This window comes from Esox lucius, chromosome 7, assembly GCF_011004845.1.
Source record: "Esox lucius isolate fEsoLuc1 chromosome 7, fEsoLuc1.pri, whole genome shotgun sequence".
NCBI classification, from domain to species: domain Eukaryota; kingdom Metazoa; phylum Chordata; class Actinopteri; order Esociformes; family Esocidae; genus Esox; species Esox lucius.
Genome location: NC_047575.1, coordinates 42,314,015 through 42,333,315, shown reverse-complemented (window position 1 = coordinate 42,333,315; position 19,301 = coordinate 42,314,015). Strand labels below are relative to the sequence as shown.

Below are 19,301 nucleotides of genomic sequence, written 5' to 3'. Positions count from 1 at the left end.
TGTCAGACATTTACTTGCTTTTATCCATGATTAGCCTAAAGTAACAATGGGTTTGTATAGTGTGATACAGTAATGGGTGATCTGTATACAGTTATAAAGTACTATACCCAATTGATTTTTCATATTGATTGATATATAATGTACACTCTTGTGGTCCTTATCTGCCTCTAGTACTGTTGCTACATTAGTTTTAATTTGGCCTAATACTCTTTCAAGAAAAACCTTCCCACTGTCTTTATCTAATAAAGCGTAAAATGCCCAAAAATATAAAATTAAAGATATTCCCAAGCAACCACATTCAACGTTCAAAGGGCTCAACTGAAGCTTGTGTGCTTCACATAGAAAATAAATCCAATAAATGGAACCGACAAGGTCACCTACGCTTGAAGGCCAGATTCTTAAGACTGTGAAGGACACTGAAAAAAACATGTATGATCCTTCTAACTCACACAACTGTAATTTTATTAAATTGATACGCTTGCTATGTGGATCCTCTTTCTTACTCAGAAGGCATGTGAATGCTATCTAACACCATTTTAAAATAATAAAGTAAATATTTAAGTGTGGCAATTCCACATCAAGCTTGTTTTAGGCTGTGTTACACCTAATTTTTCAAGTGTTTTATCCATTTTCCTTCTCACTGTCTGTGCCACACTAACATTGGCAGTGAACCAGTGTCATCATTACTGTGCAAAGGGACAGATACTCCTCAGTATTCCCTGGCAGTTTTGTTATTATTATACATTATGAAACATGGTGAAAAAGCTGTTTTTACCTCTCCAAAGCGATCCTTGTTTAATCTTCTCAGTTTGACCTACAGAGGGCAGTATTGTAGCACAATTTCTTATGTGATTTCTTGATTTGATGCAAGCGTGCCGCACAAGCCCTGAAAGGTGAAGCCAAAACGTCTCGATCGCCCCCTGGTGAGTGGTCCCAGTATAGGTCATAAACCCTGCCCTCCCCATGTTATTCAATGGGACGCGAGACCAACTAAACAATTAAATTACCCTTCAAATATATTTTTTCCGAAGCTGGTTTCTGTCATTTACTGTAGTTTGTATCACGCTAATGTAAATTCAAGAGTTTGTTTTTAAAATAAGTTTGTTTTTAGTTAGTTATTTAATGCTCTAAAAACGGTGGTGTGACGTCGTGATTCACAGCTGTGATTGACAGCTATCTGAGCCGAGGAGCCACTGAATCTTCGGAGGACTGAGGAGATTGGAACTTTACATTTAATCTCTAAATTTCTATAATTGATATAATTTCACACGGACATAATGGGTTGTTCTGCAGTACATTGTGCTAACCGATCTGGCATTTCCAATCGATCTTTGAATTTTTTTCGGTAAGTTAAATTTATAAGCTATTTAATTAGTAAATAAATGTAATGGGCTAGCTAATGTTAGCTAAAAGAAAACAAGCCTCGTTAATAGCTAGGAGGTGATCGTTAGCTAGAAGTTACCAATTATTTTTGTATTATGCCTATTCTAAATTAAGGTTAAACATGATGTAAGTTAGGCTATAACATATCGTCTAGGTTTAACAAGCAAAGGTTGTACTGTACTTGGACTTGCGATTGATTACGGTATGCGCATTCTGCGAGGGAGAGTGAGGGCGGGGCACCGGGGTGGGGCCGTTGATTTCGCGGCTTTATGGCTTTACTTCCTTCTCGCTACTGCGCATAACTACTGCGCAGAACTGGTCCCAAGATCGCTATCTGCGCAGACGCAAGTCCAAGATGTCAGCGCCGTATCAGGACACTGGTGGCTTCATTTTTCACCAATGGAAAAGAGCGAAAGGGCGTCGTCCATTTTATATACAGTCTATGATTTGATGAATACAACCTTCAGGTTTTGTCATAAAGCTCTCCATTTTCATGGCTGGCTGAAAACGCCACTCTCTGGAGGAGGCTGACATCCACAGTGACGACAAGATCAGTGAACCCAGCCACTTAGGAACACCTTGAACGATGCAATTCGTGTTTCCCTTTTAAAACAAATACGCACAAGAGTGAAATAAACAAATCCGTTCAGTCGTTTTACAAGATGAAAAAAGTTAATTTAGGAGGTATATTTGACATATTTTGTCCCGAAATCAGATATTAATAATTGGTTATGCTTTTCCACTATTCTTTGTAAATTTGCATCAACTCAGACATAATAGGACAAACTCAGACATAACATATAAACTCAGACATAACATGACATAAACTCAGACATAACATATAAACTCAGACATAACATAAACTCAGACATGACATAAAATCAGAGATAACATAAACTCAGACATAACATAACAAACTCAGACAAAATATAACAAAGTCAGACATAATATACCAAACTCTGGAAGGGGCCACTAATTAGCTCCCTACACTCTCAATCCTTTTAACTCCCTGAGCTTTGGGACATTTGTCCCCTACACCCTCAATCCTTTTAACTCCCTGAGCTTTGGGACATTTGTCCCCTACACCCTCAATCCTTTTAACTCCTCAAGCTTTGGGACACTTGTCCCCTAAACCCTCAATCATTTTAACTCCTCAAGCTTTGGGACACTTGTCCCCTACATCCTCAAACCTTTTAACTCCCAGAGCTTTGGGACATTTGTCCCCTACATCCTCAATCCATTTAACTCCCCCAGCTTTGGGACACTTGTCCCCCTACACGGTCAATCCTTTTAACACCCCCAGCTTGGGTCACTTGTCCAAAAGGGGGGATGCATATATGTGAACATGCAAATGGAGGCCCAAAGGGAAGTGGTTAATTTGGCGTGTTGCAACTGTGTTTGGTGACAGAAACACAGCAGTTGCATTTACTGAAAGCTAGTCCTGTCTTTCAGGAAATGTTTTTCAAAAATCAATATGTTGCTTTTAACATTTCATTGTTTAAATGAAGATAATGCAATGTACATCACAGTGTCTGGAACTCACAGTTAAGCAGCCACCAGGGGGAGCCTGCGAGTCATATATTTTATCATGATGTGTCATGTCCAGGATAGAAGGTCTAATAGTATAAACCCCTTTCTTAGTTGTCTTGTCTATGTTTCTATGGGAAACCATATCTTCACATGACAGACATTCACGGATTCTGTGTATAAGGACATTAGAAGCATCCCATTAAAACAGTGTCACTATCTTCACATTATTCTGTGTATAAGGATATTAGAAGCATCCAATTAAAACAGTGTCACAATGATCTGTGGTCGACTCGGGAATAATGGCCATGTGTGATTATTTATCCCCTAACTAATGTGAATGCATTTACTTCATTTTCTCCTCCTAGGAATGCATCTCATTTGTTAGTCAAAGAAGCTTAGAATTAGTTTGGATTTAATTTCCGTATCATTAAATTAAAGTCTCAGAGAGGTGTAGGATTATGCTGACGTCAGCGTCCCGGACTGCAGTGAGAACTGCATGAAGAATTCGCCCCTGTACAGTTTTCATTATGGCGCCTGTCACTGTGAGCACACCGGCAGCCCCATTCAGGCAAATCTACAGTGGTGGACGTGGCACCAAACTAGGTCGTCAGGAGCCATCACCCATTGGAGTCCCCTAATGCCCTGCACCAGCTCTGCAGGCTGACCTCTGCAGCCAGGCAAGGTCGGCCCTGGTGGGCCTCTGGATGGGAGTCCAGTTGCAGCTGGATGTGGTGTTGAACGACCAGCAGGGGGCACTGTTCGCTCTCGTTTCGACATCAAATCCTGGTGAGGCAGGGTAGTGAAGGGTGTATTGTGTTGGATAGGGTGCCGTCTTTAGAATAAACATGTGTCCTGGCTTAATCCAATCTAGCACTGTCATGGCAAACAAATGGTTCATTTTATCCCTCCCCTTCCCCCGTCGAACACACAAAATAAACATTGTACATCTCTGTAGGTTCCAAACCTATGCAATATTTAATGTATGTTAAAATGTATTGTAAATCAACAGATAAATTACTAGAATGACTATGTAATGTAAACTCACATTTTAGGCACTTTTTAAGCACTGAATTACATTTGAAGCCCTTGAAGGCCTCTATCATTCTCTATGGGTCAGTACTGTCAGAGGATGAGTGAACCACGTTGCTGATTAGTTGAAGCATGGAAGACAACCTGCCAATCACAGGAGAGGGAGGAGCAATGTTTCCTGGGACACCTGCCAATCAAATGCTAATCAGAGTGCAGGTTATGACAGGACGGTCAGAAAGAACATCATATCAGGTTATGACAGGAAGGTCAGAGAGGACATCATATCAGGTTATGACAGGAAGGTCAGAAAGAACATCATATCAGGTTATGACAGGAAGGTCAGAGAGGACATCATATCAGGTTATGACAGGAAGGTCAGAGAGGACATCATATCAGGTTATGACAGGAAGGTCAGAGAGGACATCATATCAGGTTATGACAGGAAGGTCAGAAAGGACATAATCTTAGGTTATGACAGGAAGGTCAGAGAGGACATCATATCAGGTTATGACAGGAAGGTCAGAAAGGACATAATCTTAGCTTATGACAGGAAGGTCAGAGAGGACATCATATCAGGTTATGACAGGAAGGTCAGAAAGGACATAATCTTAGCTTATGACAGGAAGGTCAGAGAGGACATCATATCAGGTTATGACAGGAAGGTCAGAGAGGACATTATATCAGGTTATGACAGGAAGGTCAGAGAGGACATAATCTTAGGTTATGACAGGAAGGTCAGAGAGGACATCATATCAGGTTATGACAGGAAGGTCAGAGAGGACATCATATCAGGTTATGACAGGAAGGTCAGAGAGGACATTATATCAGGTTATGACAGGAAGGTCAGAAAGGACATCATATGTTCTGAGTTAGTGCACTATTTTTAAAGAAGTATAAAGAATAAAGAGACACAGGAGAAATAGAGACAAACAAGAGGGAGAGAGACAGGAGAAAGACAGACAAAAGAGAAAGAGGAGAAAAAGACAGGACAAACAGAGACAGCCAGGAAAATTGCAATTTTCACCCATTTAATGAGTGGTGGCGGTGTGTTTGTGTGTGTGTGATCGATCAGAACGTCCAGGCAACAAGAAAAAGCAGTCCAAGGAGAGGAGTAACTGAAACCCAGAAAGTTATTGAGTGAAACAGAGAAAGGGGGCGGAGGTTGGCCTGTGTCCTACCTGTGATGACCCGTGTGGCCTCTTTCCCTAGCCTGGTCTATAGGATCTCTGCCTGTCCTGTAAGGTCACTGTCTGCCCCCGTAAGGTCACTGTCTGCCCCGTAAGGTCACTGTCTGCCCCCATAAGGTCACTGTCTGCCCCCGTAAGGTCACTGTCTACCCCGTAAGGTCACTGTCTGCCCCCGTAAGGTCACTGCCTGCCCGTAAGGTCACTGTCTACCTGGGCCTAGTCTGTGCTACTGGCGGTAGTGTTGTCAGACGACACGCGATACATAATGCAATAACACAGACATCAGATCATACGTAATCACACGTGCGTTGTCTGGCGTCACCGTCGGTAAGGTAGACAGGCACGGTTACCCGTGACCGGGACAACCCTGACTAATTTACTGCAGGGACACGCGTCCCTGTGACAGCATAAATTATACATACGCACAGACCGGTTACCACGGCGATTACTTTTGACCCCACCCCCCACCCTCCAGGGAGGTAAACAACATGATGGTTTGTAGTCAAAACAAGGGCACTACAGAGGCAGCGAAGTTCGCTTTGTGGACGGACAAGCGAATACGGTGAGACAGCTCAGTGCTCAGAAACCTTGTCCTGTCCTAAAAGACAGGCAGTGATGTAAAACTAATGTCACTAGATCTATAGATCTGTACAGGGGTCTGGGAGCTCAGGGCGTCCCAAGCTAGTGGTCGTGACCCCGTTTGTGACCAACCTGATTTCGCTTTTCATCCAGAATCCTTTTAGCATCGGGTGTGTTCAGTTTAGACCGAAGAGAAAACCCAAAGGATTCTGGGAACAGTGTTGAGCATCCCTGCTTTAAAACGACAAAATCCAGTATTACAACCCCAATATTACAACCCCAGTATTACAACCCCAATATTACAACCCCAGTATTACAACCCCATTATTACAACCCCATTATTACAACCCCATTATTAAAACCCCATTATTACAACCCCAGTATTACAACCCCAATATTACAACCCCAATATTACAACCCCAATATTACAACCCCAGTATTACAACCCCAGTATTATAACCCCAATATTACAACCCCAATATTAAAACCCCAGTATTACAGCCCCAGTATTTGACTCCTGGGACTCAGGACAGAGGTAAGGATCCAGAAGCAGATACAGACAACAGGGGTGAAAAGGACAATGGTGATGTTTATCGTAGTAGTCTGAGATGACAGTGGAGATACGTAGAAATACATAGACGGTGAGGTGGATTGCAGGGAGAGGGGAGGGGAGTGGTCATTGAAGGAAGGTGTCCACCCCCGAGCCTTATATGGACTTCCTCTTCCAACACGGAGAGGCTGGGATTAATTGGGTGATTAGGTTTTGGAGGGAAAAAGGGAAGCAGGTGGTTTTGAAGGGAGAGAGAGGACAGAGAACGGGAGAGGAGGAGAGAAGACGGTGGGGGACAGCATGTGTAGAGTAGTGAAGAGAATATTGAACTAAACTGTGTGACTAAGTGGTGTGACCTGGACTGACTGACTAACCCCCTGTGTACCGAACTGTTTTGGATGAGGACCTGTTTGTGGATTACCTGTGGATAGCAGACGACGAGAACGGATTGTGGACGGTGAAGTACTGGCAAACCCCCCCCCCCCACCCGCTGTGAATAATCCTTAATAAACTTTCCAACTGTGTTCAACTGTATTCCTAGTGCCGGCTTGTGTTATTGAACTGGTGACGTGGAAGCCCACACCACTGGGCTTGCCACAACGGGTATGAGTGTATTGTTGGAGGGTGGATAGTGGGTATGAGTGTATTACTGGAGGGTGTATAGCGGGTATGAGTGTATTGTTGGAGGGTGGATAGTGGGTATGAGTGTATTGTTGGAGGGTAGATAGTGGGTATGAGTGTATTATTGGAGGGTGGATAGTGGGTATGAGTGTATTGTTGGAGGGTGGATAGTGGGTTTGAGTGTATTGTTGGAGGGTGGATAGTGGGTATGAGTGTATTGTTGGAGGGTGGATAGTGGGTATGAGTGTATTGTTGGAGGGTGTATAGCGGGTATGAGTGTATTGTTGGAGGGTGGATAGTGGGTATGAGTGTATTGTTGGAGGGTAGATAGTGGGTATGAGTGTATTATTGGAGGGTGGATAGTGGGTATGTGTGTATTGTTGGAGGGTGGATAGTGGGTATGAGTGTATTGTTGGAGGGTGGATAGTGGGTATGAGTGTATTGTTGGAGGGTGGATAGTGGGTTTGAGTGTATTGTTGGAGGGTGGATAGTGGGTATGAGTGTATTGTTGGAGGGTGGATAGTGGGTATGAGTGTATTGTTGGAGGGTGTATAGCGGGTATGAGTGTATTGTTGGAGGGTGGATAGTGGGTATGAGTGTATTGTTGGAGGGTAGATAGTGGGTATGAGTGTATTATTGGAGGGTGGATAGTGGGTATGTGTGTATTGTTGGAGGGTGGATAGTGGGTATGAGTGTATTGTTGGAGGGTGGATAGTGGGTATGTGTGTATTGTTGGAGGGTGGATAGTGGGTATGAGTGTATTGTTGGAGGGTGTATAGTGGGTAGCAGTGTATTGTTGGAGGGTGGATAGTGGGTATGAGTGTATTGTTGGAGGGTGGATAGCGGGTATGAGTGCATTGTTGGAGGGTGAATAGTGGGTAGCAGTGGTACAAAGTCCGGGAGGCAAGAATGGTCAGAGGGTCAGGCAGGGTTCGGTCAACAGAGCGGGGAGTCAGTCCAGGCAAAGGATCGATAACTGGAAGGCAGATAGGTGATCCAGGTAGTTGGGAGGAAGGTGCAGGATGGGTCTCGGATCAAGGGTGTGGCTTTACAATAATCCAGCAGCGACTGAAAGCAGGCCTCTCCCATTTATAGGGAGAGTGGAAAACAGCCCCCCAGGTGTATAGACTGGTGCAGGTGCTCAGGATCAGTGGGGATTACGGGTGCTCTGGTGCAGGGTTGCCTTCAGGGAGTGCCGGGAACAAGGAGACTGGTACTCGGGGAGATGTAACGACAGACAAACATAGAAACAAACAAAACGCAAACATAAGGAACCAGAGGCCGTGAGAGACACAAAAGGAAAGGGAAAAACACAGGGCTCAGGAGGGCTGATTCCTGACAGTATTACAACCCCAGTATTATAACTCCAATCCTGCTTTGCCACGCACAACCACATGTAACTGTTACAACACACTGCCCACTAACTGAATCCCCATCCCCATCACATACACACACACACGCACACACGAGACACACACACACAGATACCCGCACACAGACACACACACACGCTGCTGCTCTCCCAAGCAGGATACAATGCACTTACTCCTAAGTGGTCTCACTGGTTCCTTTCTACTCATCACCCCATTTCCCATTCCTTCTCAGTCTGCCATTCCTTCTCAAGCTCTCTTCCCTTATTTCCTTTCTAGATGACACACAATGTAAGTGACGGAGAGTGTCGTAATGTGGTGTTCATTTAAAAATAAACTCCCCATCCTACTCCCTCTGTAGCGCTTGTCTCCTTCTCCACCCCCCCCACCCCCACCCACAGACTGATGCTGTTATACAGACTCTTAGCTCTTTGAATCTTTAATGGAGGCTGGTTTGAAATAAAGATGGCGGCCAAAACGGGGGACAGGGGAAGAGAATCAGCGGTGGACAGGGGAAGAGAGGGAGTAAAGACAGAGAGAATGGGGAAGTGAGAAATTAGGAAATGGGGGTCATGTGTGCCGTGTTTACAGTTTTTCCCAATTGCTAACACACAAACTGCAGAATTGGGCTCATCATGTCAAAATTCTACACACAAGAAAACTAGACACAACACTAGGAGATTAACATCTGACATTCTGCAATCAAAACTTAACTCTTACACAGTTTTTTACAATCGCTTTGGCACTAATTTCAGAACCTTGACGTTATTTTTCAAAACTCTAGACATAAAACTCAAAACGGTCATCACTTGTAACACAGGCTGTCCAATGTTCAAAACATTGCATTGTGCATTCATATCTTTAAAGAAATGTTGCACTTGCACAATCATTGGTTCAAAAAACAAATGTATTGTGAAACACCATTGAAAATGTTCCGTTTTTTACAGTCGCTAGGGCACATTTCCCAATGCTTAGGTCACTTTTTCAAAACTCTTCACACAGTTCTCCAAACCAACTATCAGCTCGGCACAGCAGTTCATTTCACTTTCAAAATGCACTAAAACTACCAAATCACTTCCTACATGTCTCAAATCAACTCATTCTTCCAGAACACTAGCAAAGGTTGACAGACAACAAACACACTTTGTCACCCACAAAACAATGTCCTAAATAAAACACTAACAACAGGTAGCATTTTACAATGTTTTCTTGTGTAAAACAAGGACGCATCTCTGTTTATAATTCACTGCAATATATGTTATTGGAATGAATCAGACATGATACAGAATGCTTCAATATATTTTATGTCTTTTATTAATTTATATTTTTTTGCACTGAGTAATTCCAAAATACAATAATTTTTATACACACCATCCACTGATACAGATACAATAGTAATGCTAATCTACTCGGTCTTCTCCATTTGGCCACAGATTCTCATCCACATCACATCTTATGTCATCCAGGGCAATATACCTAGGAAAGAATCTTCTGGCATACCTGATCCACCCCTGGCAATGTTCTGCTGATATGTCCAGGCATCCAGTATTCATTGCGTCCAGGAGGGATATTTGATCATGTGGATGGTGTTCATAAACCTTCCACCTCCATGAGGAAAATAATTCCTCTATGGGGTTGAGGAATGGAGAGTAAGGTGGGAGGAAAAGTGACACCTTTCTGGGATGGGCTGCAAACCACTCGGTGACTGCACAGGAGTGGTGAAATGCCACATTGTCCCATACAATTATAAATGTTGGCTGATTTCTTCTCACCATCCCTTTCCTCACCTAGCACAACCCTTCAAATGAGGTCATGCAGGAACGCAAGGAGACGTTCAGTGTTGTATGGCCCAATCAGTGGTTTGTGTAACAACAGTCCATCAATGGATATTGCGGTGCACATTGTGATCTTGGCACCCCTCTGGTCCGGGACATCCACTGTGGCTCTCTTCCCAATCACATTCCTTCCTCGTCGCCGTGTTTTGGCCAAGTTGAAACCCGCCTCATCCACAAAGATGAAAATGTGGGGTTGTTTGCCTTCAATCTCCATGACTTTCTAAAGTAAATCCACAAGGCAACATAAGCTGCTACAGTTGTAAACATTACCTAAAAAGTTGTCTTTGTGTGTTTGGTTTTGTTCAAAAACAGTTTTGTATATTATTGTGATCTTACCTGGACATATTGGTTCCTGAGTTGCTTGACATGTTCAGAGTTCCTCTCAAAAGGCACAGTGTACAACTGTTTCATCCTTACCTGATGTTTTTTCAGGACTCTAGACATAGTTGTTATGCTTACACTGTGAATATTTGTAAAAGTAACGTTGTCTGCCAAGACTCGAATCTCAGTTTTATGCCATTGTTTCTGATGACCACATCAACAACGGCAGTTTCCTGCACATCAGTGAACATCCTTCCTCTCCCACCTGTGTGAGGTAACCAGTGAGTCCTAAGCAGATATGCAAAAGCAATTACACACAAGTCTATTTACTTCTGTAATGTGCAACTCAGTCAAATGCCTTTGCAGAATAAAAGTTACCTGTTGGTTTGCCAGAAAACTCTAACAATAGATGCCACTGTTGAGCGTTGCAGATTTGGCTGCACTCTCTGACCAGCCTCTCTCATTGAGAGACCATGATTTACTACATGATCAATTACAGTAGCTCTGATCTCATCTGAGACTGCCGCTCTTGATCTTCCTCTTGTTCTTCTTCCACCACGCACACGTATTCCTCGCCCCCTCCCAGCCACTCTTCATCCTCTTTCAGCCACTTGTCTATTTCTGGCTGTGTCCATGTTTACATCACAATGCAAAACTACTCAGCAGTTGTCTCCTTTAGTAATGAAATTGAAAGAGTAACACCTGTGTAGATGTTCATCTACAATGAGAATCAGCTGTGGTTGGTCCAATTGTCCAATTGTTTTTATAACATCTAATTTTAAGATTTAAAATATATTCCGTTAAAATATTACTGTAGATTTGTAGCAAATTGCTGTCTTAGTCAGTTTTGTATTATGTTATTGTTTTGAACTGAAAACAGCATGTGCAAAAAGTATACAGAGTTTTGGTGGTTGTTGTGTCAAAGTGAGAAAATAATTAATGTAATTTGAAAGATGTAGTCATTGAATGCATTTTGTGCCAAAGCGATGATAATTGATCCTCAGTTTAGCCCACTTATACTTCTGTTGTGCTCACTGTGTGAAGAGTTTTGAAAAAGTGACCTAAGTATTGGGAAATGTGTCCTAGCGACTGTAAAAAGCTGTAATTTAGATCACACAAACAACCGATAGTTTCACTGTGTCATTGTTCGTACAGTCATTAAATATTGTAGTACAAAATAGGTGATACATGTTTCATTATGGTACTACATGTAAATACATCCATGTAGAAGTACTGCAGTAGTAGAGGGAATACTACAGACACAGTGGAATCATTGAACAAAATCTGAAATGTATTGATGAAAAACAATACAGTACAATCACAACATAGGTTTATTTGAATCAAAGCAAAATAATTAGCCACGAAATAGAAAAGACAGTACTGTAAAACATCAAATGCAGTGTTCCTCAACTTGTTTGCTTGTACTGTAAAAAGCAAAACATAGGAGTGATTACTGTACTTCTATATTTTAATCAACTCTGTCTTGTGGATTGGGCCACAGGTTCTCATCTACATCACAATGGATGTTTTCATTAGCCAAACAACCTTTGGGCATGGCGAATCCAGGCCTGACACTGGTCTGCCGTGATGTCATTAAATGCGTCATCCATGGCCTGGAGAAGAGTGACTTGTTCATGAGGGGGCCTATCATATACCTTCCATCTCCATGTGGAGAAAAATTCCTCAATGGGGTTAAGGAAAGGAGAGTATGGGGGTAAATACAGGGGGGTAAATTGTGCATGGGCCTGAAACCATGCTTGCCCCACATGAGCATGGTGGAACCTGACATTGTCCCACACAATGACATGGGTCACGCCATCAGCTCTACCAACCTGATTGAGCTCATCAAGGAAGGTTACAAGGAGAGCTGCATTATATGATCCAATATGAGGTCTGCGTCCCATCACACCATCTTCTGATATCACAACATGGTAATGTTGGCCCCACGTTTCCAGGTACTTGGCTGGTTGCCTGCTGGCCAATGAAATTCCGACCCCTCCTCCTTGTCTTGGCCAGGTTAAAGCCTGCCTCATCCAAATATATGAATTTGTGATGGTTGTCATCAGCATCCAGCTCCATCACCCCCTAAAAATACATTTTGGAAAGAGATTTACTGATTACTATACAATGTAGAATTTTGGGGGAATTTTATTACAGCAGCCATCTAGAAACTGAACATACCAGAACATACTCAGTCCTCATTTGCTTCACTCTGTCTGCATTTCTTTCAAAAGGCACATGGTATAGTTGTTTTAAAGACACCTGGTGCCTTTTCAGCATGCGTGCAATTGTGGGCAAACTTACAGATTCCACATTGTTAAACATGTCTTCATTGTCCAAGATATGCTGGCGAATTTCTGTAAGGCGAATATCATTTCTGGCCCGAACCAAATTGACCACAGCCTGCTCTTGTTGGTCAGTCCGAATTTTGCCTCGGCCTCCCCTATTTGGTCTAGTCTCAATTCTACAGGGAACATTACAGTAAGAAGACAATTGGTCACATCACCTACTCTGTGATACACATTGGTATGCAGTCATTTGACAATTGAGAGTAGCATAATGTTTAGTGCATGCTGACGACTTACCGGTTCTCATTGCGGAAAGTTCTGATTATTGAGGCCACTGTTGACCTTCTGTTGTTTGGTTGTATCATTGTAGCCGCTTCAGTCATTGTCATGCCATGATCTATGACCTGGTCTACAACTATTGCTCGCATTTCATTGGACACTCTTTGCTGTTGCTGCCGCTGTCTTGGTCCGTGGCCTTGTCCTCTACCACGTTCCCCCACCCCTCTCAAACGAGACCCATGACCACCTCTCAGAAGGGGTGCTGGTCCCCTGCCATTCCTTTGTCTTCCTCGTCTTCCTCCCACCACTGCTTGACCTCTACTGTGACCTGGATCACCTGTCGGCTCCATGTTACGTATCACTATGTTGTTGCAAGTGGATCCCAATCAATTCTTTATATACTCGCTCCACAATGTGAACTCAGTCATCAGTAACGAGTTGGCAGGATTGGACAAGCAATTAGAAGGGCCTGCATCCATACAGTGCAGTACTGTCAATACTGTAAATAGTCTGAAAAGGTGGTACATGGGACCATTGAAACGGTGTCTGATAAAGAATGATGATGAAATATTACATCCATAGATAATGTAGTCTAATTGGTTCATGCTCCACGCTAATTGGTGACAATGAATCTCGTTATCTTGAAACTTTCATGATCTAAACATGGAATATTATTTGTCTGTTTCCATACAACTATGCATTAAGAGTAATGCAACAGTTACTTATCATTTTGAGCAGTTGTATCAATTGATAGTTGGATAATTGTAATGAAATGAATAGACACTCATCTGAAATGTAATGTGTGAATTGCCTTTTGAAATAGTAGTACTTTGATGTTAAGTAGTGTCATATTGAACAGGTGATTTCTGTTAAATTAACAAATTATCTTAGTTTTATGTGTATTGTATCCAAGCAATTGAAAAAAGTGTTAGAGTTTTGAAAAATGTGCATTTTGATCATTGGTTGTGAGTTTTGTGTCTAGAGTTTTGAAAAATGACGTCAATGTTCTGAAATTAGTGCCAATGTTATTGTAAAAAACTGTAATTCAAAAGGTATTTTTTGGATCCATAGGAAACACACATGCACGTTACAAATTCAAAGCAGCAACAACACACTAGTCAACTGTATTCAAAACACGGCTGTCGTTTGTACTTTGTCGACCTTTTTATTTTCTCATCCAGGCTTCTGTGAAAAATTGTTCAAGTGCAGTATATCTTCTAACAGTTCAAGCAACACAAAATTAGATTATTTGTTGCTATTGAAGATGTTTCCAGCAACAACAACAAACAAAGAAAATAATTACAGTACAGTCATTTTAGGGATCACACCTTCTATTGGGGTCTGGCCACATCACCTCATCCACATCACAAACGATGTCCTCCCTTGCCAGGCAACGGGGCAAATATAGTCAAGCGTGTCGTATCCAACCATGGATCGACCCCAGCTCAGTGTCTCCGCATACCTCGTCCATTGCTTGCAGAAGAGGCAGGAGGACATGTGATCGACGGTCACATTTCCAACGCCAAGCCGAAAATAATTCCTCAATCGGATTGAGAAAAGGGGAATAAGGGGGCAGATATAAAACTGCAAAATAGAGCAGAGCAGCACGGTGCAAACTAACAAATGATCACTGTAAACCCGGGCTGCTCTGGTCTGTCCTGTGTAACTGCAGTAGGTAGTGCATCCAGATAGGTTAGTATGACTGATTGGTGTTCAGTTACCGTTTAAGTGTTGCAATGTGTGTGCGGGTGTTGCCAATTGCAAGTGTGTTTTGCTTATTGAGTGAAAGTGTTCTCCCAAATGTGTAATGTACAAAACTGTGTGCAGTGTTTTGCACAACGTGTGTTGCAGAATTGATTACCAAGTGCAGAGCGGAAAATGTGTTTCTACCTTTGGTCCCTGTGTGTAAGACAGGCTTGCAAAAGGTAGGGTTTTCATGCTTTGGTCTGAGCATTCACTTGCAGTGTGTTAGCAATCGGGAGAAACTGTAAAGGATTATGTAATTTTAACTGCCTGAGAGGGAAAAGAGATGTGTGCATGTGTGTGTGCATGTGTGTGTGTGAGTGTACGTGTGTGTGTGCGCATGTGTTCATGTGTATGTGTGTGTGTGAGTGTACATGTGTGTGTGTGAGCATGTGTTCATGTGTGTATGGGTATGTGTACGTGTGTGTGTGTGCATGTGTGTATGTGTTCATGTGCGTGTGTATATGTGTTCATGTGTGTATGGGTATGTGTATGTGTGTGTGTGTGCATGTGTGTATGTGTTCATGTGCGTGTGTATATGTGTTCATGTGTGTATGGTTATGTGTATGTGTGTGTGTGTGCATGTGTGTATGTGTTCATGTGCGTGTGTATATGTGTTCATGTGTGTATGGGTATGTGTATGTGTGTGTGTGTGCATGTGTGTATGTGTTCATGTGCGTGTGTATATGTGTTCATGTGTGTATGGGTATGTGTATGTGTGTGTATGTGTTCATGTGCGTGTGTATATGTGTTCATGTGTGTATGGGTATGTGTATGTGTGTGTGTGTGCATGTGTCTATGTGTTTGAATGGTGTGTGCAGTACAGTAGTGGAAAGAACAGACCATCGGTGTAACAGGTGTAAAATATCCCCCCATTTTAAAGGAGAGAATAGAGTTTGGCTAAATTAAATATCCCATATAGAGGCATCAGGCCTACCTGCACTGGGTATTTGCATATAGAGGCATCAGTCTTTACACTGGGTATTTGAATATAGAGGCATCAGTCTTTACACTGGGTATTTGAATATAGAGGCATCAGTCTTTACACTGGGTATTTGCATATAGAGGCATCAGTCTTTACACTGGGTATTTGCACTTTTTAATTGTCCAAATGAGCCGGTCCTTTCAGGTGAACAAAGTCACAAGATCCTGTTCACTGAAAAGACTCAGAAAGACCCATTACTTGTTCTGGCTTTATATAACATTGCTCATTATGATAAATAAGAGTTGTAGGCTGTTATATGATAGTTTGAAGTTGCTGGCTCAGGCAAGACTGGATGTTGTGTTTTTTTACAGGATCAAACAACAGAAATGCCAAACTTTGCTGTACCAAAAGATGTCATATACTGAACGCTCCCTTAGTTTCAAATGGCAGGTGCTCCAGACTTCTATGTCCTGTGCACAAGAGCCTGGGGACAATTAATCACGCGAAGAAATATGATATTATCATACAATAAACAAACCCTTCTGAGGGAATGTTGACCCCAAGAACTCTGGCTTTATTTAGTTAATTTATATTCTGTGGATTCAGCAGTTCTCTGTCTGCAGGCAATAAAACAAATTTCAGCTGGGTGAAAACACAGCACATCTTTGGAACAACATGTACAATACCCTGATCATCTCATGATGACAAGGACTTAGTTTAGTTTCATTTTTTAAGATTAGTGTGGTTAGCTTTAGTAAATAACTACATTTAAAATAATAATCATTTAGATTTTTCTTTTTTTTTTATGGTGTTTTAAGTTATCTGATCTATAACACATGTAAGAATTGTGCTACATGAATTAAGCTTAAAATAGATTAACAACAATACAAGATGAACAAACAACATAATGTAGGCTGAACGTCACGAGGAACTCCACCATGTCCCTCTACTAATTTCCATTCAGTATAGAAATCCATATTTACAGTAGACATGGTTAAATGTCCTGCCTGCAAAGCTCCCAATCACAGCCTATGATCTGCCACCCTAAATCACTCCCTTCTCCAGGACGGAATCCGTGATCAAGCAGTAATCTGGATCTGTCCGGGGCCAAACTGGTGCCCTCTTCCCTAGGTGGCACACTACCTCTCACCAGGGCCTGTGTAACTAGTGCACTCCACCACAAATAGGTTGCCAATTGAGACTGCCATTGAGTTTGGCCGTGCTAAAAGCGTCCCTCGTAAAATGCTACATCTTTCATGTCTGCCGGCCCGGCTAAGAATAGGTCTCTCCTCATCTCCTGTCTGATAAAAATAATGACCTTCCAGTTTTTAATTTGCAGTACTGAAATACACATCTCTTCCTCCACTGGCTCTGTCTATCTGATATACATATCTCTTCGTCCACTGGCTCTGTCTATCTGATATACATATCTCTTCCTCCACTGGCTCTGTCTATCTGATATACACATCTCTTCCACCTCCAGGTGTCAGTCCATTGCCAACTCTCTCAATGTCTATCTCTCCACATTCCACTGTTTCCAATTTTTCAGCAGTTTGCTCCAGCGCTTCTTTCACTCTATCCCTCTTTTTCTTTTTCTACATCTGCTCTCCCTCCTTGTTCTCTATCCTTCACTTCTCCACCTACTTTGTGTCGCCACCCAACTATTTTTCTATCCCATCTCTCCATATCTCACTATCTTTTTCTCTTCTTCCTTGGTTCCTTGGATGTCCATCATCCATCATCTTTCCATCATCTGTCCATCATCTTTCACTGTTCTTTAAACAGGTAAGTCAGCTGAGAAAAAATTATAATTTCAATGACAACCTGTCCAAAGTCAGACCGCTGTAAGATGTAAAGACAACACACAGGACAACAGTGAAGGAGTGATCTGAGGTAGATAAACAGTACAGGCCAAAGGTTTGGACACACCTTCTCATTCAATGCATTTCCTTTATTTTCATGACTATTTACATTGTAGATTCTCACTGAAGGCATCAAAACTATGAATGAACACGTGGAATTATGTACTTGTGATAGTGTGAAATAACTGGAAAAAAAGTATTATATTCTAGTTTCTTCAAAGTAGTCACCCTTTGCTCTGATTACTGCTTTGCACACTCTTAGCATTCTCTTGATGAGCTTTAAGAGGTAGTCACCTGAAATGGTTTTCCAACAGTCTTGAAGGAGTTCCCAGAGATGCTTAGCACTTGTTGGCCCTTTTGCCTTCACTCTGCGGTACAGCTCCCCCCAAACCATCTCGATTGGGTTCAGGTCTGTGGAGGTCAGGTCATCTGGCGCAACACTCCATCACTCTCCTTCTTGGTCAAATAGCCCTTACACAGCCTGAAGGTGTGTTTGGGGTCATTGTCCTGTTGAAAAATAAATGATGGTCCACCTAAACGCAAACCGGATGGGATGGCATGTCGCTGCAGGATGCTGTGGTAGCCATGCTGGTTCAGTATGCCTTAAATTTTGAATAAATCCCCAACAGTGACACCAGCAAAGCACCCCCACACCATCACACCTCCTCCTCCATGCTTCACGTGGGAGCCATGCATGTAGAATCCATCCGTTCACCTTTTCTGCGTCGCACAAAGACACAACGGTTGGAACCAAAGATCTCAAATTTGGACTCATCAGACCAAAGCACAGATTTCCACTGGTCTAATGTCCATTCCTTGTGTTTTCTGGTCCAAACAAATCTCTTCTGCTTGTTGCCTCTCCTTAGCAGTGGTTTCCTAGCAGCTACTTGACCATGAAGGCCTGATTCGCGCAGTCTCCTCTTAACAGTTGTTCTAGCGATGTGTCTGCTGCTAGAACTCTGTGTGGCATTCAGCTGGTCTCTAATCTGAGCTGCTGTTAACCTGCAATTTCTGAGGCTGGTGACTCGGATGAACTTATCCTCAGCAGCAGAGGTGACTCATGGTCTTCCTTTTCTGGGGCGGTCCTCATGAGAGCCAGTTTCGTTGTAGTGCTTGATGGTTTTTGCGACTGCACTTGGGGACACATTCAAAGTTTTCACAATTTTCCAGACTGACTGACCTTCATTTGTTAAAGTAATGATGGCCACTCGTTTCTCTTAACTTAGCTGATTGGTTCTTGCCATAATATGAATTCTAACAGTTGTCCAATAGGGCTGTCGGCTGTGTATCAACCTGACTTCTGCACAACACAATGGATGGTCCCAATCCCATTAATAAGGGAAAAAAATTCCACTAATTAACCCTGACAAGGCACACCTGTGAAGTGAAAACCATTTCAGGTGACTACCTCATGAAGCTCATTAAGAGAACACCAAGGGTTTCAGCGCTATCAAAAAAGCAAAGGGTGGCTACTTTGAGGATCTAAAATATAAGACGTTTTCAGTTATTTCACACTTCTTTGTTAATTACATAATTCTATATGTGTTCATTCATAGTTTTGATGCCTTCAGTGAGAATCTACAATGTAAATAGTCATGAAAATAAAGAAAAGGCATTGAATGAGAAGGTGTGTCCAAACCTTTGGCCTGTACTGTACCTGTAAGGGACTTGAGAATAAATTAGTCTGGTGAATTACTTAATTTATTTTGTTGAGGACTGGCAAGAGGGTCATTTTTACAAGTGTACACTTGGCAGAAGGATGAAGGTGAAGGATGCCTTATTGCAGGACAAGAAACTCA

General features: G+C 42.4%; 1 protein-coding gene across 1 annotated transcript; it reads right to left on the bottom strand.

Moving 5' to 3' along the window:
- Window positions 1–11,854: 11,854 nt before the first annotated feature.
- On the bottom strand, window positions 11,855–13,789 carry LOC105028496. The gene is made up of 3 exons (XM_013131069.3): window positions 12,991–13,789; window positions 12,710–12,869; window positions 11,855–12,490 (listed from the first exon to the last, which is right to left on the bottom strand). Exons 1-3 carry the CDS (start codon window positions 13,320–13,322, stop codon window positions 12,278–12,280), a joined length of 705 nt encoding a protein of 234 aa, XP_012986523.1. The 5' UTR covers window positions 13,323–13,789; the 3' UTR covers window positions 11,855–12,277.
- Between the last annotated feature and the right edge of the window lie 5,512 nt (window positions 13,790–19,301).